The following is a 23,307-nucleotide window of genomic DNA, read 5'->3' as shown; positions in this document are numbered from 1 at the left end:
TTGCAGTGTTACTATTTCTTTATTTTAGAAGATGCCACGAAAATATTAAAATTAAAAAATGGTAAATAACTCCAAGATAAATTATCAAATGTCCTAAATGTATCTTTAATTACTAAATTACAAAGAAAAAATTGTTTTCCTTACAATTTAGTGGTATAAGGCTTTAGAAACTTCCAAATTTCTTTCAGAACCCTTTTATTAGTAATATTATTGACTTAAGTTATTTGGTTGCCAGCTAATTATCATATTTTTCAGTTACCATTTTCAGTGTTACCACTATTTCATTTTAGAAAATACGACGAAAATATTAAAACTTAAAAGATGGCAAATGAGTCCAAGGTAAATAATCAAATGTCTTAAATATAGCTTTAATTAGTACATTAGAAAGATAAGTTTTTATTTCCGATAATTTAGTGGTATAAGGCTTTATAAACTTTAAAGTTTTTTTCGGGACCTCTTTTATTAGTAATATTGATCTAAGCTATTATTTGTTGCCAATTAATTACCATATTTTTTCAGTTTATTTGATAAGTCGAATTATTTTGCCGTAATCGATTTTTTTAAATCGAAAAATTAATTTTGGCTCACTTTATCAATTGTCGGCGGAATAAATACAAAGTCAGAGATGTAGATAAAGATCCAGTATCAAAGATTACAACAACTAGATACTTATGATCACTTATCGTAAATATTAAATTATCACATCTACAACAATTGTAAATCATGAATAGGACGATTATGTTTACAACATAAAACGACAAATAAAACTGGATAAATCGTACCTATCGTTTCTTTTTGGTAAATCTCAAAACTCAAATAATGTGCAATAGAATATTCCAATAATGGTAGTGCAATTTAAATTATGGCTAAACATTCGCAGTGAAAAATTCCAAGCTGAACTATGCAGATAATTTGAACGCCAATTTAGTTAAATCTGGCGGATTGCAGAGTCCTGGGAATATTGCTTGCAACATTCGGAATCTCTTCCACACTTGGTGTGATTTTTTTTTGTATCGATTGCGAATTACAACGGTTGTGACGTTTGTTTATTACTCTTTCCCCTGTACTATTTATACCACGTCACCATTCCTTCCATTAAAATAGATAAAGTTAATACACGATAATCCTCATATGTTGATTTGTAAATTCGTTTTGTTTATTTAGTCTCTTATCACTTATATTTATATGATTCGACAACGGTGATATTAACTTTCTATATCTGAACTATTTACATCGTACCGAAATCGAAAATTCTGTGTACGGTACATGTATGTTTGTTTTATCGTTAAATGGTAATAATTTCACTTTATCGGCGTACAACAAACTGTGTTCAATACACTGAATAAATAAATGTTTAATAATATTATAAGTATTTTCCTCCTTAAGAGAATTTCCGTTTTTCATACATAATTTGATGGAAATTAAAATTCCTTCGTTACCCTAGATAATTTTATAAGAAAATTTAATTCCGAAACGCAATGGAAAATCTTAGACAATAACTCGAAGTTTCATTACAACGTAGATGCTGTTTGACTGCACGCAAAATCAATAGCTAATTAGCTTTTGAAATATGATCAAGAAAACAACCATTTCTAAGAAAGCGTATGCAACAAAGTGGAGCACTAACCCAATAAATTTCCCTATTGTTTTCCCAATGGATCTACTGTCAAACTGAACTGAAATAGATTTGATCAAATTATGTTACACACATAAAAAAACTAGTTCACCATTATATCAGATATACAAGGTATTTTTCCTTTTCGTATGGAAGTTTCTTATGAATCGCTGGACGATAATGTTAAAAATTTATTTAATTTTTAGCGTGTTACCATCATTCAATTTTACGACAAATTGAAGTTATAGAGTTTTATGTTTTTGAATTTTTAAATGTTACCATCACTCTATTTTAAAGGATACGGTAAGCAGAATAAAATTTACAAAATAGAGAATGTTTTCTAATTAAATAATTATATACCTTAAATGCATTTTGAATTGGTGAATTATGAAAAACAATTGTGTTTTTTGATAAGGCAGTGGTATTAGCCCTTTAGCGGCTTTCTTAGATACTTTAAAATTTACTCCACGATTCTTCAACTGAAATAGCTTTAGTTGAATTATGTTATATACATAAAAAACTAGATCATTCGTATATAAGATATACAAGATATTTTTCCTTTTCGTATGAAAGATTCTTAAGAATGAGTGGGGAATAATAATGTTAAATATGCTGAAACAAACATTTCTCTGATGGTTTATGTAAACAAAGTAAAAAATATAGAAGGTAGACCAATGAAAACTCTTTTTATATTCTAAGTTTATCATCGACTTCTTTTCATCCAAATTGAAGTTATAGAGTTTATATGTTTTTGAGTTTTTAACATGTTACTATCACTCTATTTTAAAGGATATGGCAAGCAGAATAAAATTTACAAAATAAAGAATAGAATGTTTTCAAGATAAATAACTAAATGTTTTAAATACATTTTAATTGGTAAATTATGAAGAATACTTGAGGTTTCTAATAAGATAGGGATATTGGCCCCCTAGCGGCCATCTTAGATACTTAAAAAATACTACTCCACCTTTCTTAATTGAAATAGCTTTAGCCGAATTATGTTACATACTTAAAAAACTAGACTATTCATATACAAGATATACAAGGTATTTTTCCTTTTCGTATGAAAAATTCTTTTAAAGTGGATAATAATAATGTTAAATATGCTGAAACAAATTTGTGTAAAAAAGGTAAAAAATAGGTAGACCAAACATTTTTTTTTTTTAATTCTAAGTTTAACGACGACGAAGAGATTAAAATTTAGAAAATAGAAAATGTTTTCTATTTAGGTAATCAAATTCTAAATTTATTGACTTCTGTTCAGTTATTTTAAATGAGACTGCAAAAAAAATTAAAATTTAGAAATGTTTTCAAGATAATCAAGTATCCTAAACTCACCCTTAATTGATAAATTAGAAAGAACAATTGACTGAATTGAAAGTTAGTAGTGTTAGCCCCGTTTCTTCAACTGAAATAGATAGTCAAATTAAAAAACCTAGATCATCGTTATACCACATACACAAGATATTCTTTTTTGTTTTGAATGGAAGATTCTTGTGAAGAGTAGAGAATAGAATGTTATATATGCTCAAAGAGGGATTTCTCTGAGGGTTGTTGAAAAAAGCTACAAAATATAGAAAATGGACTTAAAAAAACTGTTTCTTTTTCATTCTAAGATTGGAAAGAAGATTGTTGAATGTCATTTATGGTCCTTTCTAACGAAAAATAATTAATCTCAATCTCTGTCTGGTTGTCCACTCTAGAAGTTTAATTAAAAATAATTATTAGAAAAATATCTTCTGAATGGTTGTAATAAAAAAGAATACAACTCAAATGTGTTAAAAATATTAGAGGAAATTTCCAGAGATACAAAATTTAAATTGATAAAATAAGTCTAATAAATATTATTGGACAAATTGCTAAAATTTAACGAGACACGCGTTGAAACCAGTTCAACCCAACGACTGAATAAAATTAAACGATAAGACGCCCAGTGTGCCATGCACGTGTATTGTTTTACTTGACTTTTTTTGTTAAGCGCATTACACGGGCCGTGTGTTAGAGCCACTGATGCAATTTTCATTAGGAGATTTCCTTCACCATCTGCTAAAGTGTTGTTTTAAATCAGCCACGAGTTTGGTATCTTTGCTCAAACAATAACAACACATCCATAAATTAACAGGTCTTACTCATAACTTAGCTAGTTACCTAGATAAGTTTCACGTTAACTACAATGTATAATAAATATTGAGCTATTTTCATAAGTTATGAATCATAACAAATTTCTGAGCAACACGTTGAGAAAATTGCATTCGACAAAACGACGTGTATTTTCCTTCGGATTTACACTTCAGAAATGGTGTGATTTAATAAAAGTGAGGAAGCGATAGTTTCCCCTTTATCTTTTATCTGATATATTATAGTGAATCGTAAATTTCAGCGAACTGCCTCAGGGCTACTTTCCGGTAATGGATGGACCATTTTAGTTTTAGTCATATTGATTTTTCCATCCCGCTTTGTTATTGATTCATCTGTAATTTATTGAATTACCTGGAAAACAAATAACGAAAACATGTTTGTGTACAATTAATTGAACCGGAATGATTTGCTACGCGGATCTTGATCTGTCGATTAAAAATAAATAAATAAATAAATAAATCGTGTCGCAGCGGATCACATAAAAATAAAGGTCCGCATTCGGCCTGCTCTATTTTTATAATTGACCCGAGGTAAATGAAAACAAACATCGCATCGATGCAAATGACGGTAGCGTCATTATCGCGTTACACGGTTTGCATAAACAATATTTAGGCGAGAATACATATTTCGTGTTGGACCGTGTGGCGAGAGAAGCGGGTTTGCGCATCGTTGTGGATGTGGATATAGTGGATATATGTTAACAACAGGTGCCACGACCCACAGGCAACTACTCCGGCCAGCCACGGATGGATGATGACTCGGTCTATTTATAGAGGAGACCGTGTGCTATATTGTCTGACACTCGTTCCAATTTTGCCGATATGTTCGTGTTCTCAAATCGTTCGCTTTTAATTCTGACGCCCGCAAATCAATCCTGGGACGAAGGGCCCCCCTTGTGACAATCGATGGATTCGAAGCCTTGTTTTTCTAATTTACACAACAAATATGTTGTAAATTATTTTATGGGCTAATTAGATCGATTGCTACGTGGTCAAAGGTCGTTAGATAGAAAAAATTATATAAAAATATGTTTACGAATATCATTTTGCATTCGCAATAATTTTTATCTAACGACAAAGTCTCAAGACGTAGTTACAGTTTTGTTCAAGTATTTTACCCATTGTTTTACTTTATTATAGACAGAAAAATAATGTATAAGGTTTCTTTATAAGGTTTTTGCACCTACTTTTCCACAGTTTACTTTAAGATTTAATATAATATCCCAATGAAGTGTTGTGTCAATAACATGGAGTGTAAGTGTATTTGCAGCGTGTATACTCTCACAACAAATAAACAGTTTGCCTTCTCGTAGTTTGCTATTGTTAATTCTTATTATTAATGGATGAGTCGTTTAATAACACTTGTAACAGATTTCGAATAATTTCATACTGATTCTCAGTATATTCTTTAGAGTAAAATTTGCTGTAGAATTCGAAAATCTTTTTTGTTTTCAACTTAAAATGATGAAATACAAAATAATGTTAGTTATTTTCTATTTGTAAAACAATATTCATCTAACTACTCAATTTCCAACTGTGATTACTTATTTCCATAGCAATTAAATTCTAATGAAAATGTTCATGTTGTTCATCATTTTCAGATTCTAAATTAGAAGGAAAGTGATATATATGGAAGCACGTCATTAATTTTTTTAATTTTTTTAATCCTATTTTATTTTAATTTTTATAATTTTTTAAAATAAAATATATAATATTAATAAATTCTATGAATTTATATTGCTAATTTCTTAACTTTAATTTTATTTTATAATCTCTAAAATTCTAAAAATTTGATCAATTATTTTTTTAATTAAATTAGTAAAATTCAATTTTTTAATTTAATTCTAAATTTAAATTAATTTTACTAATATATATTTTTTACTATTTAACTGTTTATTTTTAATTTTTTAAGTTTAGTTTTAGTTTAAGTTTTTGTTTTTTATTTCTTTTTAATTTAATTAGTAAATTTTAACTTGTATAAATTTATAAATTTTATTTAATTTCAATTTCAATTTTTTTATATTTAATTTATAACTTTATTTTTTGAATTAAAGAGTTAAGTTGAATTAATAATTTAATTTTTAATTTCCTAAATTTAAGTTAATAATTTTATTATTTCTTTTAATTTAATCGGTTATTTTTAATATTTTAAGCCTATTTTTAAAATTTATAATTTTAAATTAAATATTTTATTATTATTTTTTTAATTTAATTGGTGAATTTTAATTTTTATAAATAAATTGTATACGTTTTATTTAATAACTTAATTTTTTATATTTATTTTATAACTTTATTTTTTATTTATTAATTAATTAGATTGAATTAATACTTTAATTGTTAATTAATTTTTTTAGCTTTCTAAATTTAAGTTAATAATTTTAATATATTTTTTAATTTAATTGTTTATTTTTATTTTTTAAGCTTATTTTTAAAAAATATATAAATAATTTTAAACTTAAGTTAAATTAATAATTTATTTTTTTTTTAATTTAATTGGTACAACTTAATTTTTAAAAGTTAATTTTTAAAAATTTTAATCAATAATAATCAACCAATTTTTTAAAATTTTATTTAAATTTTTTAAAATAAAATTATTAAATTAATAAAGTTAATAATTTTAATATATCTTTTAATTTAATTGTTTATTTTTAATTTTTAAGCTTATTTTTAAAAAATATATAAACTATTTTAAACTTAAATTAAATATTTTATTATTATTTTTTATAATTAATTGGTAAATTTTAATTTTTTAAAATAAATTAATTTTAATTTTTTCATTTTATTCTTTAATGTATTATTAAATTAAATTAATTTATTTTTTATATTAATAATTTTCCTTTCTTTTTTAATTTAATTATTCTAATTTTTAAAATATATAAAATTATTTTTTTGTATTCAATTTGTTTAACTTTAATATTTTTTAAGGTTAATCTTTAAAATTTAAGTTAAATTAATAATTTATTTTTTTTTAAATTTAATTGGTAAAACTCAATTTTTAAAAATTTTAATTAATAATTATCAACCAATTTTTTTTTAATTTTATTTAAATTTTTTAAAATAAATTTATTAAATTTAAATTGTTAATTTTCTTTATTTAATTTGTTGTTTGTATTTTTTTTAAATGTTAATTTTAGCCATGTAATCTAATATTTTATTCATATAAATTAATTTTCTTTTTTTTTTACTTAATTTAGTTAATTTCTTTAAATTTTATAAATTGTTAATTTTGTTTTCTTTTTGAATTTTATAAATTTAAATTAATTTTTTAGTGGTTAGAAAAATAATTTTAATTTTTAATTAAATTTGTTTTTTTTTCCTTGAATTTTAAAACATAAAATGTTACTTATAATTTTTTATATTTTTATTTGCCAGTTTTGGGTCCAAAATGTTGGGTTTACTTTTTTTTTATATTTCTTAATAAATGAAAAATAGAAAATACAGAAAAGAATATAGTTATGGACACATGCAATTTAAAAAAAGTAAAGACTTTTTAGAAAAACGATTTTTGAATTCTACGTAGAATTTTATACAGAAAAGTTTATGAAAGTGATTAAGGTAGTATTATCTAAAAAAATATAAATAACAATTTTAAATTATATAAATAAAAAACATTTTATTTTGCAAATTTCTGTTGACATTTTAAATTAAGCAATTAAATATGAATTGAGGCTAGTTATGTGCGAATATTTAAATTTTCCAGCCTGCGACTTAATTTTTATTCGTTTGCATTACGTCATGGTCATGTTAAAAACATTAATGATTTGTATAAACACAAAATTTTAGAGTATGCCACACAAACTTTAAAGGAGATCGTTTTAACCTCATCATTTCTCTTAAAATAGATTGATGTAAATTTAAACATTTACACAACTACACAACTGTAAAAATTATAGTAAATTATGATACAGATATTATCTCATTTTTAAAAACATTATTGTAAAAGTTTTTTGACCTTTGATTTAATCAACACAGTACAAACACACACACATATGGTAGTTTAGACTTGCCTAAAATGTTTATAAAACATATAGATTTGTGTTCAATCACTTTTCTGGAGAACAGACGTATTTTGATTAAGAAATAAATAAATGTAGACCTTACTCATCCGACTAGTCTATTTTTATCGCGGGCGAATAATAACATAAATTATTGTGACACCGTTGTTTTTCTCTAACAACTATCGTATCGTAATAATTTCAGTGTAATAACTAAAATGTTTGAATTCAAACGTTAATTTTACAAGATTGTATAAAAACACTTGCACAAAATTCATTTCGCCGTGCATTTACTGAGTATTTTTAGAAAAGTGATGGTCTGCAAATGATAAGCTGGCATTATCTCTATTAATAGATGTCTAACAATTTAAATAGGATTCATCAAGCTGTTATGCGAGCAATGAGTCAAACATAACACACAATCTTAAAACTTCACCAAAATTAATTAACGTTAACGGTACAAACTTCGAATTGATTCGATTCATAGAAAAAATTAAACGATGAACTGCAACGAATACATGCGCTAACTCATTAAAGGTTTTAAGTCTAAATATACACATGTACTACATTTGTAGGTTTCATTTAGCTGCACGAATAGATTTTATGACCGCAATCAATGACATTCACAATAAATGGTTTGTGTATTTAATTTCGCAACGTTATGAATCTTGGAAATTAGCCGAATCAAACAATTACTTAATGAGATCCATAAAAGATGATGGGGACATGAAATGAACGAAAATTTAATTTAATTTGTTCAATGTGTGTACGCTAATTTGTTCCAATTTGTTATCCATTATTTATTAGTTATGAGAGTGGCTTTTTTATTATTTTTTTTGTACCAATACTTTTGTTGTACACTTGTTTATTCAGCGAAGGTTAAAATAATTTCAAAACGTTTTTGTTGGGGTGAAAAATCGTTCGATAGAAGAGAGTAATGTTCAAGCACCTAGAAAATTTCTATAGATTTCCCTTAGACACTAGGGTTCACTGTATATCCACTAGATGGCATCAGATGCTTATTTTCAGGATTTTTCACGTTGAAGTTGAAGTTATTTTTACACCGTTGAACAAGTGTGTTATGTGAAAGATCTGCTTTTGATGTCACTTTACTTTATATGGTTTAAAATCGACTTCTTTTAATTTGTAATAAAAATGTATTTTTGTTTATAACACTCAATTTAACAAACTTTTGAAACAATCTAAAACTTTTAAATAATTCGAATATCACTAAAATTTTTATTTTGTATTTTATCCATTGATCTCAATAGTTAATTGAAATTTCGTGTAATTTTAATTGCATTTAACTGCTTCCTGAAAAACTAATTTCCGGTATTTCCTAAATGTTGTGGATATTTCAGAATTATCACGTTCACAGAAATTTATTTAATGAAGTTTTTTAGACAATAAAAATGCATATAAAACTGGAAATATGGTAATTACTTGTTGTTGAAAAAACACTCAAATCATGAAGGTAATAAATGGGTGAATATATAGAAAACCGTAAGTTTAATTATCAATATTTTTTTTCCATCATAACATTTTTATTTTATATCCGATTGTGGTCTGTCAGAGCTTGAAATATTGCTAATTGAATAAATTAACGGCTAAAAACATAAAACTTGGGAAATTTGAATTATTTTTTGTTGAAATCGCGAAATAGGAGATATTAGAAATTTAGGAGTAATTTAAATATCAGCTTATTTTTTATTTTATCATTACATTTTCATTTTGTGTCTGATTTTGGTCCAACAGAGATATTTAATTATTACTTTTTAATTTTTAATTAAATAAAATAATTATTTTTAAATTAAATCAATTTATGTTTAAAATTTTACTATTTTAAATTAAATAAAATTATTATTTTTTTAATTTAAATCAGTGTATATTCAATATTTAAATGTTTTCTTAATTTTAAACCAAATATTAAATAAATAATTTTAATTTAAATCAATATTCAATATTTTATTTGTTTTTTTTTACTAATTTAAATTAAATAAACCAATTATTTTTAATTTAAATCAAATTATATTTATTTTTTTTTATTTTAAATTAAATAAAAAAATGATTTTTAATTTTAAACAATTAATATTCAATATTTTATTGTTTTTTTTTTTCTAATTTAAATCGAATAAAATAATTATTTTAATGTAAATCAATTTATATATAATGTTTGATTCTTAATTTCTTAATTTTAGATTAAATAAAACAACTTTAATTAATTTAAATCAATTTATGTTTAATATTTAATTATTTTCTTAATTTTAAATTAAAAAAAAAACAAATATATTTAATTTAAATCAATTTTTGTTTAATATTTAATTGTTTTTTTCTAATTTTGAATCAAATATTTATTTTTAAATTAAATCAACTTATACTTATAATAATTTATTTGTCATATCAGTTTATTTTTCTTTCCATCATAACATTTTTATTTTAAATATGAATTTGGTCCACCAGGACTTGAAATGTTGATAATTGAATAAACTATCGATTAAAAGCATAAAACGAGGGATATTGGAATGATTTGTTGTTAAAAACACACTCAAATCATGAAACTTATAAATAAATGCACACATGGAAATTTAGCAGTAACTATTAGTTCATTTTTTTTTTTATGATAACATTTTTGTTTTACTTCTGACTTTGGTACACCAGGATTTGAAATATTGGTAATTTAACTATCGATTAAAAGCACCGTCAAATCTCGAAAGTGATATAAAAAAAATTCTCAGTAAATTTAAATATCTGTTCATTTTTCATTTCATCATAGCATTATTGGTTCATATTTGATTTTGATTCACTAGGACTATCGATAAAAAGCGTAAAACTTGGGATATTGGAATTATTTGTTGTTGAAAACACATTCAAATCTCGAAAGTTATGAATAGAGGAACGTATAGAAAGTTAGTTGTAAATTTAAATATCAATTGTGTTTATATTGATAAAATAATCAAATTAATTTTCATTGACATTAAAACAACGTTTCATATTCTACTTTACTTCTTGAGTATAATAAGTTGGAAAACTGTTATGAGAATAATTTTACTGTGATAAAGTTGGGAAAAGATTTATTCATACATGTGTATTCAATATGCATTTATGTACAATTTAAATTAATTATACATTTTAAAACAAGTACACAATATATGTACATAATATATTTGGAAGAAACTTGATCAATTTTAAAATCTACTTCAACAAACAACAAACAAGTTTATAATGTGACAACAAAATTGTTCACAATAATATAAATGCCAATTTAATGCTTCAATGTGCTTAAACTCATCACCAGTAAATGCAAACAAAGAGAGAGAAAGAGACCTAGTATTTGGAAACTTTATTTAAATTAATTAGTTTGCTGTACAATAGATTTCCTTAAATAACTAATAATTAAATTACACAATCAAACTTAGGTGCTTCTAGACATGTGCTTTATTCGATTCAAACATGAATGAACAAACAGAGAGTATTACATCGTCACAATACAAGTAGTCCTAAATTTGAGTCTACTTTTTTAGTTGCTACTGAGAGATTTAGAGATAGAGGGGGGATTTTTGGAGGTAATTGGGGGGGTGGTACATGGGAGTGTTACGGCGGTGGAGAACGGCGAAATCTACTCTTCGTCGTCGCTGCGACGTTTCCTGCCGGGGCCGCCGGCGAAGTTGGCCGCGGCCAGGCCCATCAGGTGTTTGGCCGCCTGCGATCCGGAAAAGCCGCGTCCGAGTCCCAGGTCCAGGCCTCTCTTCGAACTGAAACAATTAAACAATTTCAATCAATCATTCGAAGTCAGTGCCATGCTTTATGTTGAATGTAACACATGTTGTTATTTAGAAACATTATCAGTTACATTAATGAAATAATTTTGAAACATTCTTATCAATGTAAAAAAAACTTGTGTGGTAAAGGCATTATGCAAATTACGAATATCAGCACGACGATATATACCTTAGAATTTTTAAATTAAGACTTATAGACAAATATAGATAAGATTGTGCACTCAAGGTCGAAATTTATTGGCCATAAAAAAATAATTAGACATTTTGATATTACTCCATATTTTCCAAGTATAATTGTTTGGAATATAAAACTACATTATTAACTTACAATACGCTGACAATGCAGCCAAAAACCATTACCTCAGAAGAAGCCCAACGAGAAGACAAGGTAATCCTGGCAGATACAAAAAACAAAATTAAAAATGCAGCTCTACGTCTATGGCAAACAAATTAGGAAAACCTTTCAACGAAATTGAATGAAATTAAATTAGCACTCCTAAAGAACCGATGATAAGAAAAGAACAAATTATAATAATCCGTCTCAGAGTCGGTCATACAAAACATACACATGGATACCTTCTAAGCGCCGAAGCACTACCCCGTTACGAGATCTGCCATAGTCGACTAACTGTAAAACATATTCTAACCGAATGTGAACAATTCCGAGAAGAAAGAACAGAAAACAACATATCCAACACTATCCAAGAAATCTTAACAGACAAATTAACAATTACTAACCTAATACAATAGCTAAAAATATTCAAATAAATGTATAATAAGATATAATATAAACTATATATACATATTCGCTAATAACCCTTAAGTGGTTGATGCGATTAACAATAAAAAAAATTAAAGTTGACAGTTATAGAGCATGTCGGTGACGCGAACGCACGAGGTTTCACCCATCCAAAAAGTGTCGCACAGCACACTGCGCGTGCGCCAATCATGAGCATGTCAATGTCGCGATCGCATAATATTACGCTAGTTTACAGCAAAGGTGTAAAAATTCTTTTTATTCCAAAACTAGAAAATTATATAAATTATTATTTTTATTTGCACACTGAAATAAGATTTATTCTAACCTTATTAATAAATAATAATTTGTTGTTTTATTTAATAAAGATATTAACCATATTTTGTTGTCTGTGCTTTCGTTTTTATCTTAAATTGTTTGAACACAAGTATTCGGATAGTATTTGTTTATATTTAACTAATAATGAAATAATGTAATTAACTCCTTATTTAATTTTATTCGGTTAAAAATACTGATTAGATATTGTCCGCTTAAGAGAGAAAAAGAAGGAGTAAATGTGTATTGAGTGTGTCAGTAATTATAAAGAGAATTATAATCAGTTTGAAATAATATTTATTATTATCAAACATTCAATCAGGTAATTAGTATGCTAGTAATGTACTTTTCACTTTTTAATGGCCGGTCTTAAATTGTTTTTCTTAGAATTTAGTTGAGAATTAATTTTTTAATTTTTTGTCGAAATATGTTAATATGCTTAACTTTTTTCGTTCAGTTTATATATTATTAATCATATATTTAGTACGGTTTCATTTTTTAATGACCGGCATTCAATTGTTCTCCTGGTCTATTATTAATAGATAGAAGTAGCGAACATTTTACTTATGACATCTATCATGCGTTAGTCGTGTGTGAAGGTTGTCTTCCTTCAATTCTATTCGATTTAAAATTCGTTGGTCCATACAAGAGAGATGCTCACGAGTATTAGAGAAGGATAAAACAAGAGGGAGCCGGTGTCGTGCCGGTTAAGTAGGCGGTGCAGTTTCGTCGTGTGACGTCCGTTTGTTTTTAAGATAACAATTAATTATTAATTACTTTTCCTGGTTGTCTGTGTGTCAGTAGTTAATGGAAAAAATTACAATCAGTTTGATATAATATTCATTATCAATCAGGCAATTAGTACGGTAGCAATAGTAATTTACTTTTCACTTTTTAATGGCCCGTATTCAATTGTTTTATTAGAATTATAGTAGAGGGACATCGTAAACATTAGATATTTTAATTATGACAGCTTTAATGCGTTTGTTTGTGACTGAATACTCTCTTTATTCGATTCTATTTGACTTAAAATTCAAATTTTGCGTTGATTCGTGCAAGAGAGATGTACATGAGAGTTAGAGAAGGATAAAATAAGATGGAACCGGTGACGTGCCGGTTAAGTAGGCAGTGCAGTTTCATCGTGTGGAGTCCGTTTGTTTTTAAGATAACAATTAATTATTAATTATTTTTCCTGGTTGTCTGTGTGTCAGTAGTTAATGGAGAAAATTACAATCAGTTTGATATAATATTCATTATCAATCACGTAATTAGTACGGCACTAATAGTAATTTACTTTTCATTTTTTAAGCCGGTATTCAATTGTTTTTTTAAAATTTTAGTAGAGAGGAATAGTAAACATTGGATATTTTACTTATGACAGTTCTTATGCGTTTGTTCATGTGTGAAGACATTTTTATTCGATTCTATTTGATTTAAAATTCGAATTTTGCGTTGGTGCGTGCAAGTGAGATGTTCATGAGAGTTAGAGAAGGACAAAACAAGAGGGAGCCGGTGTCGTGCCGGTTAAGTAAGTGGTACAGTTTGAGGTAATAACTAATTATTATTTTTTTATTGTCCGAATATCAGTAATTAGAATATAAAAAAATCATCTAATTGATAGGACATTTGATTGTGTTTCTTAGTGATTTAGAAGAGTTAAAAGGGGGTACAGTAGTGACAATAAATATGTTTCCATTTTGTATACATGTAAAAATATGTATTTACATATTTTTAAGATAATTCGGGGAAGCTGGACATATTATTAATTTTTTTCCATTTAAAAATGGCAAACTAATATTTTTCTGTTTATTTTACAACGCATTTAGCGCAACTTTCAGAATATACAGCAAGTCCCATCGAGGTTAATAATATATAATATAATAAGGTAAGTAAATTAATAAATTTTTAATTTATTTTAAAAATTTGTGGTAACTACTGTGTTGTACTTAAATTTGAGTTATTATTTGTAATCCATATAAAGTTCAAGTAAGAGTTCACTTCACATCTTTCTGAGTTTATTATTTTTATTGTAAAAAAAGTAATAGGCAATGTTAATAAATAATAAAACAACAAAAATTGCTGGAAACATATCTGATTGGACATTGTCTTCGATAGAAATGTAATCCAAAATAAAAATAAATAAATTCCGTATAGAAAATGGAGAAAACTAAAGTCAATCTATATATTCCTTAAATATACGTAGAAGAGTCAACATTGCTCAAGCCACCTTATATTTATTCGACCGTAAGAAGAAAATATTGTTTTATTGATAATAAATTCCTTGTAAAGTGGACAAAACAAAGGTATCAGTTTTAATAATTTAAAAAAAATATTTAGGTAATACATTTAATCAACAATTTATGTTTTATTTATTTATCTAATTAATCTCAATCTGATTAATCAATTGTAACAACAAACGTAAATTTACAATTAAAGAAAAAATATTGTTAATACCTTTTCAGAAATATTTTAAGAAATAAAACATATTAATATATAAATTGAGGACATGTCAAAATGTTTTAAGCATGATTTTAATGTCACCAACATAAGTTATTTAAATTTATATTTATAAATTGTCAATCAACCCAAAATGGATGAAAAATGGTAATGTACATTCACAAACCACCTGTATTCAATTGTAGGATGAAAAAGAAAATGTTTTACTAATACATTTCTTGTAAAAAAGGAGAATCAAAAGAATATAATTAAATTAGTTTTAATAAAATGAAAAAAGTTTTATCTTTGATTTAATTATTTTTCAGATATTTTAAATTATTTTAAAGAATTTTTGTTGACATTTTATTTAAGAGAAATTTAAGATATTTAAAACATTTCAGCACATTTTTTAGCATATCTCACCAACATAAGTTATTTAAAAATTTGTTTTTATTTTTAATTGATGTAATAAAAACAGTTAATAAACAAATTTATTAATATATCTAATAAGCATTCTCAAACGGAATAGTTAAACAATGGAAACAACATAGGTAAATTTGCAATTAAACAATGATTTCCAATGTTCTTAAGGTTCCATAATATATAAAGAAACTCAAAATTTTGGCGTTATTACTAAAATCTTAAAATAAAGTTTATTCCCTGCTTTAAAATAAATTAATTTATTACAATAACCATGTTTTTATCATGTATTTAATATGCCACCAACATAAATTATTTATATTTAATGGAAAATATAATACAATAATTCAAATAATCAATCAAAATGTTTAAAAAATATTTATTAAACATGATATTAATAAATTACTTAACTTTTATTCAATAGTCAGAGATAAAATACTGTTTTAATAATAATATTAATAATAACTTTTTCATAACACAGGGAGAAAGAAAGGAATATAAATTAATCGATATTAATAAAATAGAGACAAGTTTTTGCCTTCTATTTCGGAAATTAATTTAATAAATAATTTTTATTAGTTTATCTCCTGATTTAAAATATATTAATTTATTATAATAACCATGTTTTTATCATGTATTTAATATGCCACCAACATAAATTATTTATATTTAATGCAAAATATAATAAATAGTCAATCAAACCAAAAAGGGATAAAATGTTTACAAAATAATGTTTTAAAAAATATTTATTAAACATGATATTAATAAATTACATAACTTTTATTCAATAGCCAGAGATAAAATATTGTTTTAATAATAATAATAATAATAATAACTTTTTCATAAAACAGGGAGAAAGAAATGAATATAAATTAATCGGTATTAATAAAATAGTTTTTGCCTTCTATTTCGGTAATTAATTTAATAAATTTTATGTTTTATTAATATTTTAATGGAAATATACAATATAAATTTGTTATATTTGAACATTATTAAAATCAAATATTTAAAGTGCTTTTCTCCAGAAATATTTTAAAAAATGAAAGTAATTTTATTGGCAATGAATATTTTTCTTTGTGTAAAAGTAATTAATATGTAACAATACATTATAAGATATGTGAAATATTTCAAAGAATTTTAAGCATATGTCATAACATAAATTATTTAAATTTGTGGAAAAATCTTTTGTTTTGCTTAGAACAAACTGTTGTTATGTAGCAATTTAACGTGCCGTGCCAAAGGCTATTATTTTGTAATAAAGCACACAAATAAATTTATTGAAAAATTCAATTATAAATAGTCAATAAAACCGATTTAATAAAACGTGCACAAAGTAAATTTAGAAAAAAGTATATATTAAACATGGTAATCTGTCATGTGCTAAATGAACAGGTCGTTGAAAATGTATAATGCAAATGAGATGGAATGTTTACATTTAACATTCAAACTGTTCGAATTGAATTAATGTCAATTATCGCGGACTTTTTTAACCGTTTTCTTGCAAATATCAGCCATGAATCAAACAACAAATATTTAAAGTATTTAACAATAATTGGAAAATCACAAATAGATTTCAATTAATATGTTTTATCTGTCGCATACAAAATAAATTATTTAACCTTTGGATAAAAACGGATATTTGCATTATAAATTTTTATACACACAGTGTGCTGAAATTGCCTGTTTAACATCGATCCAAGATAAAAAGGCGGTTGGTTCATTCTGCGGAATCAAAGTGTATACAAGTACGCGTGGATCAGCAGGTAGCCGCAAAAAAGGAAAATTCAGTTGGAGGCAATTTGAATTTTCCTATCGTATCCTAATCCACGATCGAAACGTCTGTTTCGTCCGTAATCTAATTTACCTTCCTGTTTGACATGCGTGTACACAATCGTTTTGCATAATTTACTCGAATTTGAAATGATTTTGTCGCCACGCATGGCGTACCCCCATAATATGTGTGTGTGGTAGTAGGTATGATTTTGTTATTGTACGTTAACACATTACGGCTGCGTTAATGAAAATATAAATAGACGTTTATTTGTAAAGCATATTTTTTGGAATTAATGGTGCACACATTGCATAAACACGATTAATCAGGCTTCTGGCAACGTATCAGTAAAAATCCTGCTCACCGGCACTAAACTAATAATTGTTAACCCAATTTTCTGGATTACATTTCGAAATATGCATTCTTGTAATATAATAATCAAGTGGAATTGTATAAATGGATAGGCGGAACGACCGTTACCATTAGCTTTTAGCATATATAGCCTTGTTTAAACATTTTTAGATACACTCGATGCAGTTTTATCCGTGCACAATGGGAAACATGAATTTAATCCTATTTGGAAAACGTAATAATATTAATAAACAACGTTTCCCGTTGTCGTAAATTTTATTTATGGACGCGCCGAGGATTCTTATCTGCTAAAATGTGGCTTAAAATATTCTATTGATATATTTTATTAGGCATGTCATTTTTGGAGCATAAAACATATGGTCAATTCCTTTGTTTTTTAATGATGGAATAAATCACGATAAAAAAATCCCCAATAGATATTTTCCACTAAATCTATAAATAAACTGTTTTAATATTTAACTGTCATTGTAGAAATTTATGTTACACTTCGTAATTGAATTAAACATGTTTCGTGTGGTTTTAACTTTTTTCCATAATTACATAATTTTTTTGTTTATATGAAGGCTAACATTATAAGTACCTATCCTAGTCCAAATATGTCTTCAAGACCTATAGTACCTGAAAAAGTAATATATATATTTGGTTCATTATATATTTGAATAAATTTTTATATTACATTTTAACATTTTTGTATTAAATTGTTTTCCTTAGTTTATGGAGAACAGAAAAATGAATGAATGATGAAATTTATATAGCCATTATAACTTGACTTGAACTACTTTACTAATTAATTTTGAACAAAATTTCATTCCCGTTTGGTCGAAAGTGACATTTTCTTTTTTATTATAATTTATGGGATTTTTAAATTCTACAAATAATTGCAAATAAAATCGCTGTACCATGACATAGACCTAAACCCAATAATACGTTGGGCACTTTTTTGTTAGGAAAAAATCTTATGGGTTCGCGTCACCGACATGCTCGTCCTTCTTTTGTTAATAAATTCAGACAAAAGAAAAAAGTTGTTGGTTGGTAACCTCGGTTACTAGATAAACAAACTATGTGTTTGTTGGCGTTTCAAGAGGTACCCGAAAACTAGACCTTAAGAATAAAATCCCGGAACTAGAGGGTGAGTTACAGCTGTACATTGAGAGCATTTTGAAATCACGTAAAATTTTACTAATGCAGGGGTTTTGTTAAAAGCCACCAGCTAAGCCAGAAATGAGTTTGACGCTAATATCTATTACTGTTTTGAAAGTGGAGGGTACATAGAGGAGAATGCCGTCTGAAAGGAATCTCTATATAGAAATATTCGAAATTTTCAGGATCATCTTTATTTCTAATATACTTTCAAGGAAAAAATCAATTTCCCAAATAATCGTTCAAGATCAGTATCTGGTTGTACATATTTTACAATCGAAGGAGGGATGTTTATTAAACAAAAGTAAAACATACTTGTTTTTTATAACGTCAACAAAAGTGTGTAAACTGAAAATTAGCCTTTCCTAACAAATAATAATAGATTTAATGTATTTTTAGAAGTGAAAACTTCTTTAGTCGCGTTGAGTATTTTTTGGTAGGGAAATATTATGCCTTCTCGTCATTGACATGCTCATGATTGACGCACGCTCAGTGTGCTGTGCGCCTTAGATACTTTTTGGATGAGTGAAATCATGCGTTCGCGTCACCGACATGCTTATAGCAGTATGTCTGTAGCTATACAGTTGACGTATAGTGCTGTGTATATCTTATAAGTGAAACTGAATGGATTTAGTGAAAAATTTATTTAATTATGTCCAATAATCGAAAACTCTGTACTACAAAACATAAAACGATAATCGATGCCGCTTTTACGCGATAATTAGGTAAATTTGAATCAAACATTTTCATTTTTTACTTTAGTTACCATAAGCCTATTGCATCTTTTTTAGAACAAAATAAAATAATTGAAAGTACAAAAAGTCTATATATTGTTGAAATTAATGTTAACAATGATGCAAACATTTAAAATAATGTTAAAAATCAAGTACATTGAAATTTAAGTAAATACAAATACTATCCATGAATAATATGATTGTATATTAATTGTTATTTCAATTGAATTGTATTTATATTTTGTCATGATCTTGTACAGCCCGTAATATATTTAAATAATAAAAAAACATATAATCATGCATAACATTGTTGCTCGGAGTGTCAATAGATGTGAAAACCAGATTGATGTTGATAAATTTAATTAAAACATTATGAAATTTCAAATTTTAATAGTAAAAGTTCTAAGTTTTCACTTCTATTGGCAGTCTCTATAACTGCCAACTTTAATTTTTTCCTCATGGCTTGAATTTACTTGTAGAACGTTAACAAAAATTTATTGATTCTAATAAAGTAATAATGGAAAAATTGATGATTATGTTGATAAATAAAATAAACACACAAAAAAGTCCTTTTTTGTCAAGGCCTGATATTTATCAAACACACTTTTCTGTTCTGTTTAATGAACAACCCATTTTTACTTTATTTCTTAAAGGACTTTTTTATGCAAATTATTCAACCAAAATAAATAAAAAAAACTGAAATATTGCAAAGTTTTATTCATAATTTGTTCTTACAAACATAAATATACAAACAGAAATAAATGCAAAATATTAAATAATTTTCAACCATAATTTCTAAGAAGTTCATTCATGTTCAATATATCATTTTGCAACTTGGCTGGATGTGATGAATCAGTTCCTAAATCAAGAGAAATTCTCTTCGTTGGCCTAAAATTTTTCTAAAATTTAGATATTGTCGTTTAGTTAAAGACACACGACAAAAGCAAGCACAAAATTAATTATTTACAATTGTACAACAACATACTTAACTCCATTTAATAATTAAAAAACTTTTAGTAGTCAATCAATCGTTTATTATATAGAAAAAACAAATAAGGCACAGTATGTTATGTGGTATCAGTTTTCCTAACCATAAGTTTTTAGTGCGTTCATTTTAGTAAGCATGCATTTTTTCCAAAGCGGTGGGAATCCCCTGTTTATTCCGAAGTCTATTCCCCGTTTCTTACTCTCGCATCCGTCATATCTTTTTGCGACTTCCTTGATATTGCTAAATTCATTTTTCAAGATCAAATTCTCGCTGCAAATGTCGTACAATAAAAAAATAATATGTAAAGTAATTTTTGACAAGGACAATAAGCGAAGCACTTTATCATGTAATAATGAGGTAATTAATTATGACTTTTTATTGTTAATAAAGCGAGAATAATAAATACGTCCAGATGTGTTTCGTGTGATTATACGAGATATAAATGATATGCATTTTTGTGGGATTTTTTCTAGTATGGATATGTGTTATATGTGTATATCAAATTCTGTTTCAACATGTACTTTTTTTTAAAAATTAACGATTTTTATTAACAATGTTTACAATGGTAACAAAACAGAACTGAATTGTCATTGGGTGACTTGTAAGAATATCAGCACATACAACTCAACATTTTTACTTAACATCGAAGTGAGATGAACCAAACGGTATTTGCTTAGCGATCCCATTTCACATGAAAATAATAAGGCAAATGCAATACGAGTTCTCGGACGGAACTAAATGAGTTAGGGACTGAGTGATAAAATCTCGTAATTCCACGAAATTAGCACCTTATTTCGTCGTTTTACTGGTGGTACGTAAGTCGAAACTGCTGGGCCCCAGGCGCACATTTCGAGTCACCCCGAATTTGGTTTATTGTGTTAGGCCAAACAGGTAAAATATGTAACAGTAGGCTTAATTGATTATGTTCCAGGCCCGTAGTCATGATTATATTATTATATTATTTAATACAAGTTATGGAAATGTCAAAAGGGTGGTCGGGACCGTTCAGAAACTGAAACTTCAGGCGTGTGAAAATAGTTAATATAAATTTTTATAATTTCTAGCTGGCACGATCGCCTAAATCTTGTTTTTAAATTATGTATATAAATAAACCAAATACCAAGACTAATATTATATCTCACTATTCTGAAAATAAATTTTGACTATCTATTTAAAGTTTTGTCTAGGTAAAGGTATATTTGTTTTTATATGTTACAGAGATGACTTATTTATGTAATTATTACTAATAGCAGTCAATAAAAAAATTAATACATTCAATAAAATCAATTTTTTAGAGATTAGCATTGGCTGTGTTATATATATATATATATATATATATATATATATATATATATATTAGATTATATTTAATTTTAATATATATTATAACCACTTTAATTTAAAAATGTCGAATTTTTAGTTTAATACGCTGTCTTGATCTAAAGTATCGAACACCCTATAGATATCTATTTTATTACAAATAAGACTTCAAGACCTGTAGTACCTGAAAAAGTAATTCACGTATTTGGTTCATGATATATTTTAATAAATTTTTATATTACATTTTTGTAGTAAAGTGTAGTGAAGTGACATTTTCTTTGTTATTTTCAATAAAGCAACATGTATTTTATGAGATTTTTAAATTCTACATGTAATTGCAAATAAAATGGCTATACCATGACATAGTCCCAACCCAATAATTTTAGAGTTATTAATTTTTTTTCCAAATTTTTTGAAAGGTTGATGGAAACTAAAATACATGTAAAACCACCGATTTTGATGCTGGATATTTAATTTTTGGCATATACGTTAACTAACTGTCATATGTGCGTTTTAAAACATTAATAAATTAATATTATAAAACAGCATAAGTAACTAGTTTCATAATTAGATTAATTCTTAGTGCTAACAAGAAGCACAGTTCAATATTTTTTGTTATAGACTGCTATAAAAAGATTTTCATTTCTTCCCCATCTTTTAGTTAGTTTGATGATATAATTTCATTAGAAAAATGTGATTAATTATATGACTGTTTTACTAATACATAATATTTTTATAAAATTTGAAGGATAAAAACTTCATAAAAAGTGACTAAGGAGAAAACTCAGTTTGTTAGTGATTGGGATTGGCTGACATTATGTTGTATTAAATTATATTTAATTTTAATATATATTATATTATATAACTTCTTGTGTAATTTTTGTAATTTGTTTATTTTTTATTAAAAAATTTAAAAAAGAACAATTTTAGTTTAATACATTTTCTTGACCTAAAATATTAACACCATAAATATCTGTTTTATTACAAATAATATATATAGGTTTTAAGTTGAAATAGAACAAAAATACTTTTGTTTTTTATTTATTTTTTTTATTAATATTCTGTGGGTCCCTCTTTCACTGTTTTTAATTACTGTATACATTTTTCTAAGAAGAAAAGTGAATGGTTATTAGATCCCATCTTTTTTCAGGGTAACTCTTAGGCCTACCTTTGATTTTATATTGTATCCTCTGTGTTTTCCTTCTTGAGTAACCCCACAAATGCCCAATTGCGTTGAGATCTGGCGATTGGAGAGACTATTCTAAATTAACTTAATTTGTTTCTCTTGGTAACAGTTGATACGTGATACCAAGCCTTGTAATTTTACATTCTTCAGGTTTGTTACAATAAGTTTTTTTTAAATTGGTTTCCGGTATTGTTAGTTAGTTTAGTTGAGATTATATAATTTCATTAAAAAAGTGTGATTAATTATATCACTGCTTTCCTAATACACAATATTTTTATAAAATTTGAAGGATAAAAACGTCATAAAAAGTGCCAAAGGTGAAAATTCAATTTGTTAGTGAT

The 23,307-nt window shown here is 26.0% G+C and overlaps 1 protein-coding gene across 3 annotated transcripts in view; it reads right to left on the bottom strand.

Annotated features, from left to right (window-relative positions):
• Nucleotides 1-11,073: 11,073 nt before the first annotated feature.
• Nucleotides 11,074-23,307, bottom strand: part of LOC109601678 (diuretic hormone class 2) — a 42,820-nt gene continuing 30,586 nt past the window's right edge. Inside the window, exon 4 of one of the 3 annotated variants that reach the window (XM_020017946.2) lies at nt 11,074-11,500. In XM_020017946.2, the coding sequence (XP_019873505.2) occupies nt 11,365-11,500 (136 nt within the window). In that variant the 3' untranslated portion in view covers nt 11,074-11,364. Of the gene's footprint in view, nt 11,501-20,169; nt 20,361-20,538; nt 20,731-23,307 lie in introns of those variants that run through there. The other 2 variants (XM_049964338.1, XM_049964337.1) reach the window with 2 other exon arrangements.

This window comes from Aethina tumida, chromosome 3 (genome assembly GCF_024364675.1).
Source record: "Aethina tumida isolate Nest 87 chromosome 3, icAetTumi1.1, whole genome shotgun sequence".
NCBI lineage: Eukaryota > Metazoa > Arthropoda > Insecta > Coleoptera > Nitidulidae > Aethina > Aethina tumida.
This window is presented reverse-complemented; position numbering and strand designations above follow the sequence as displayed.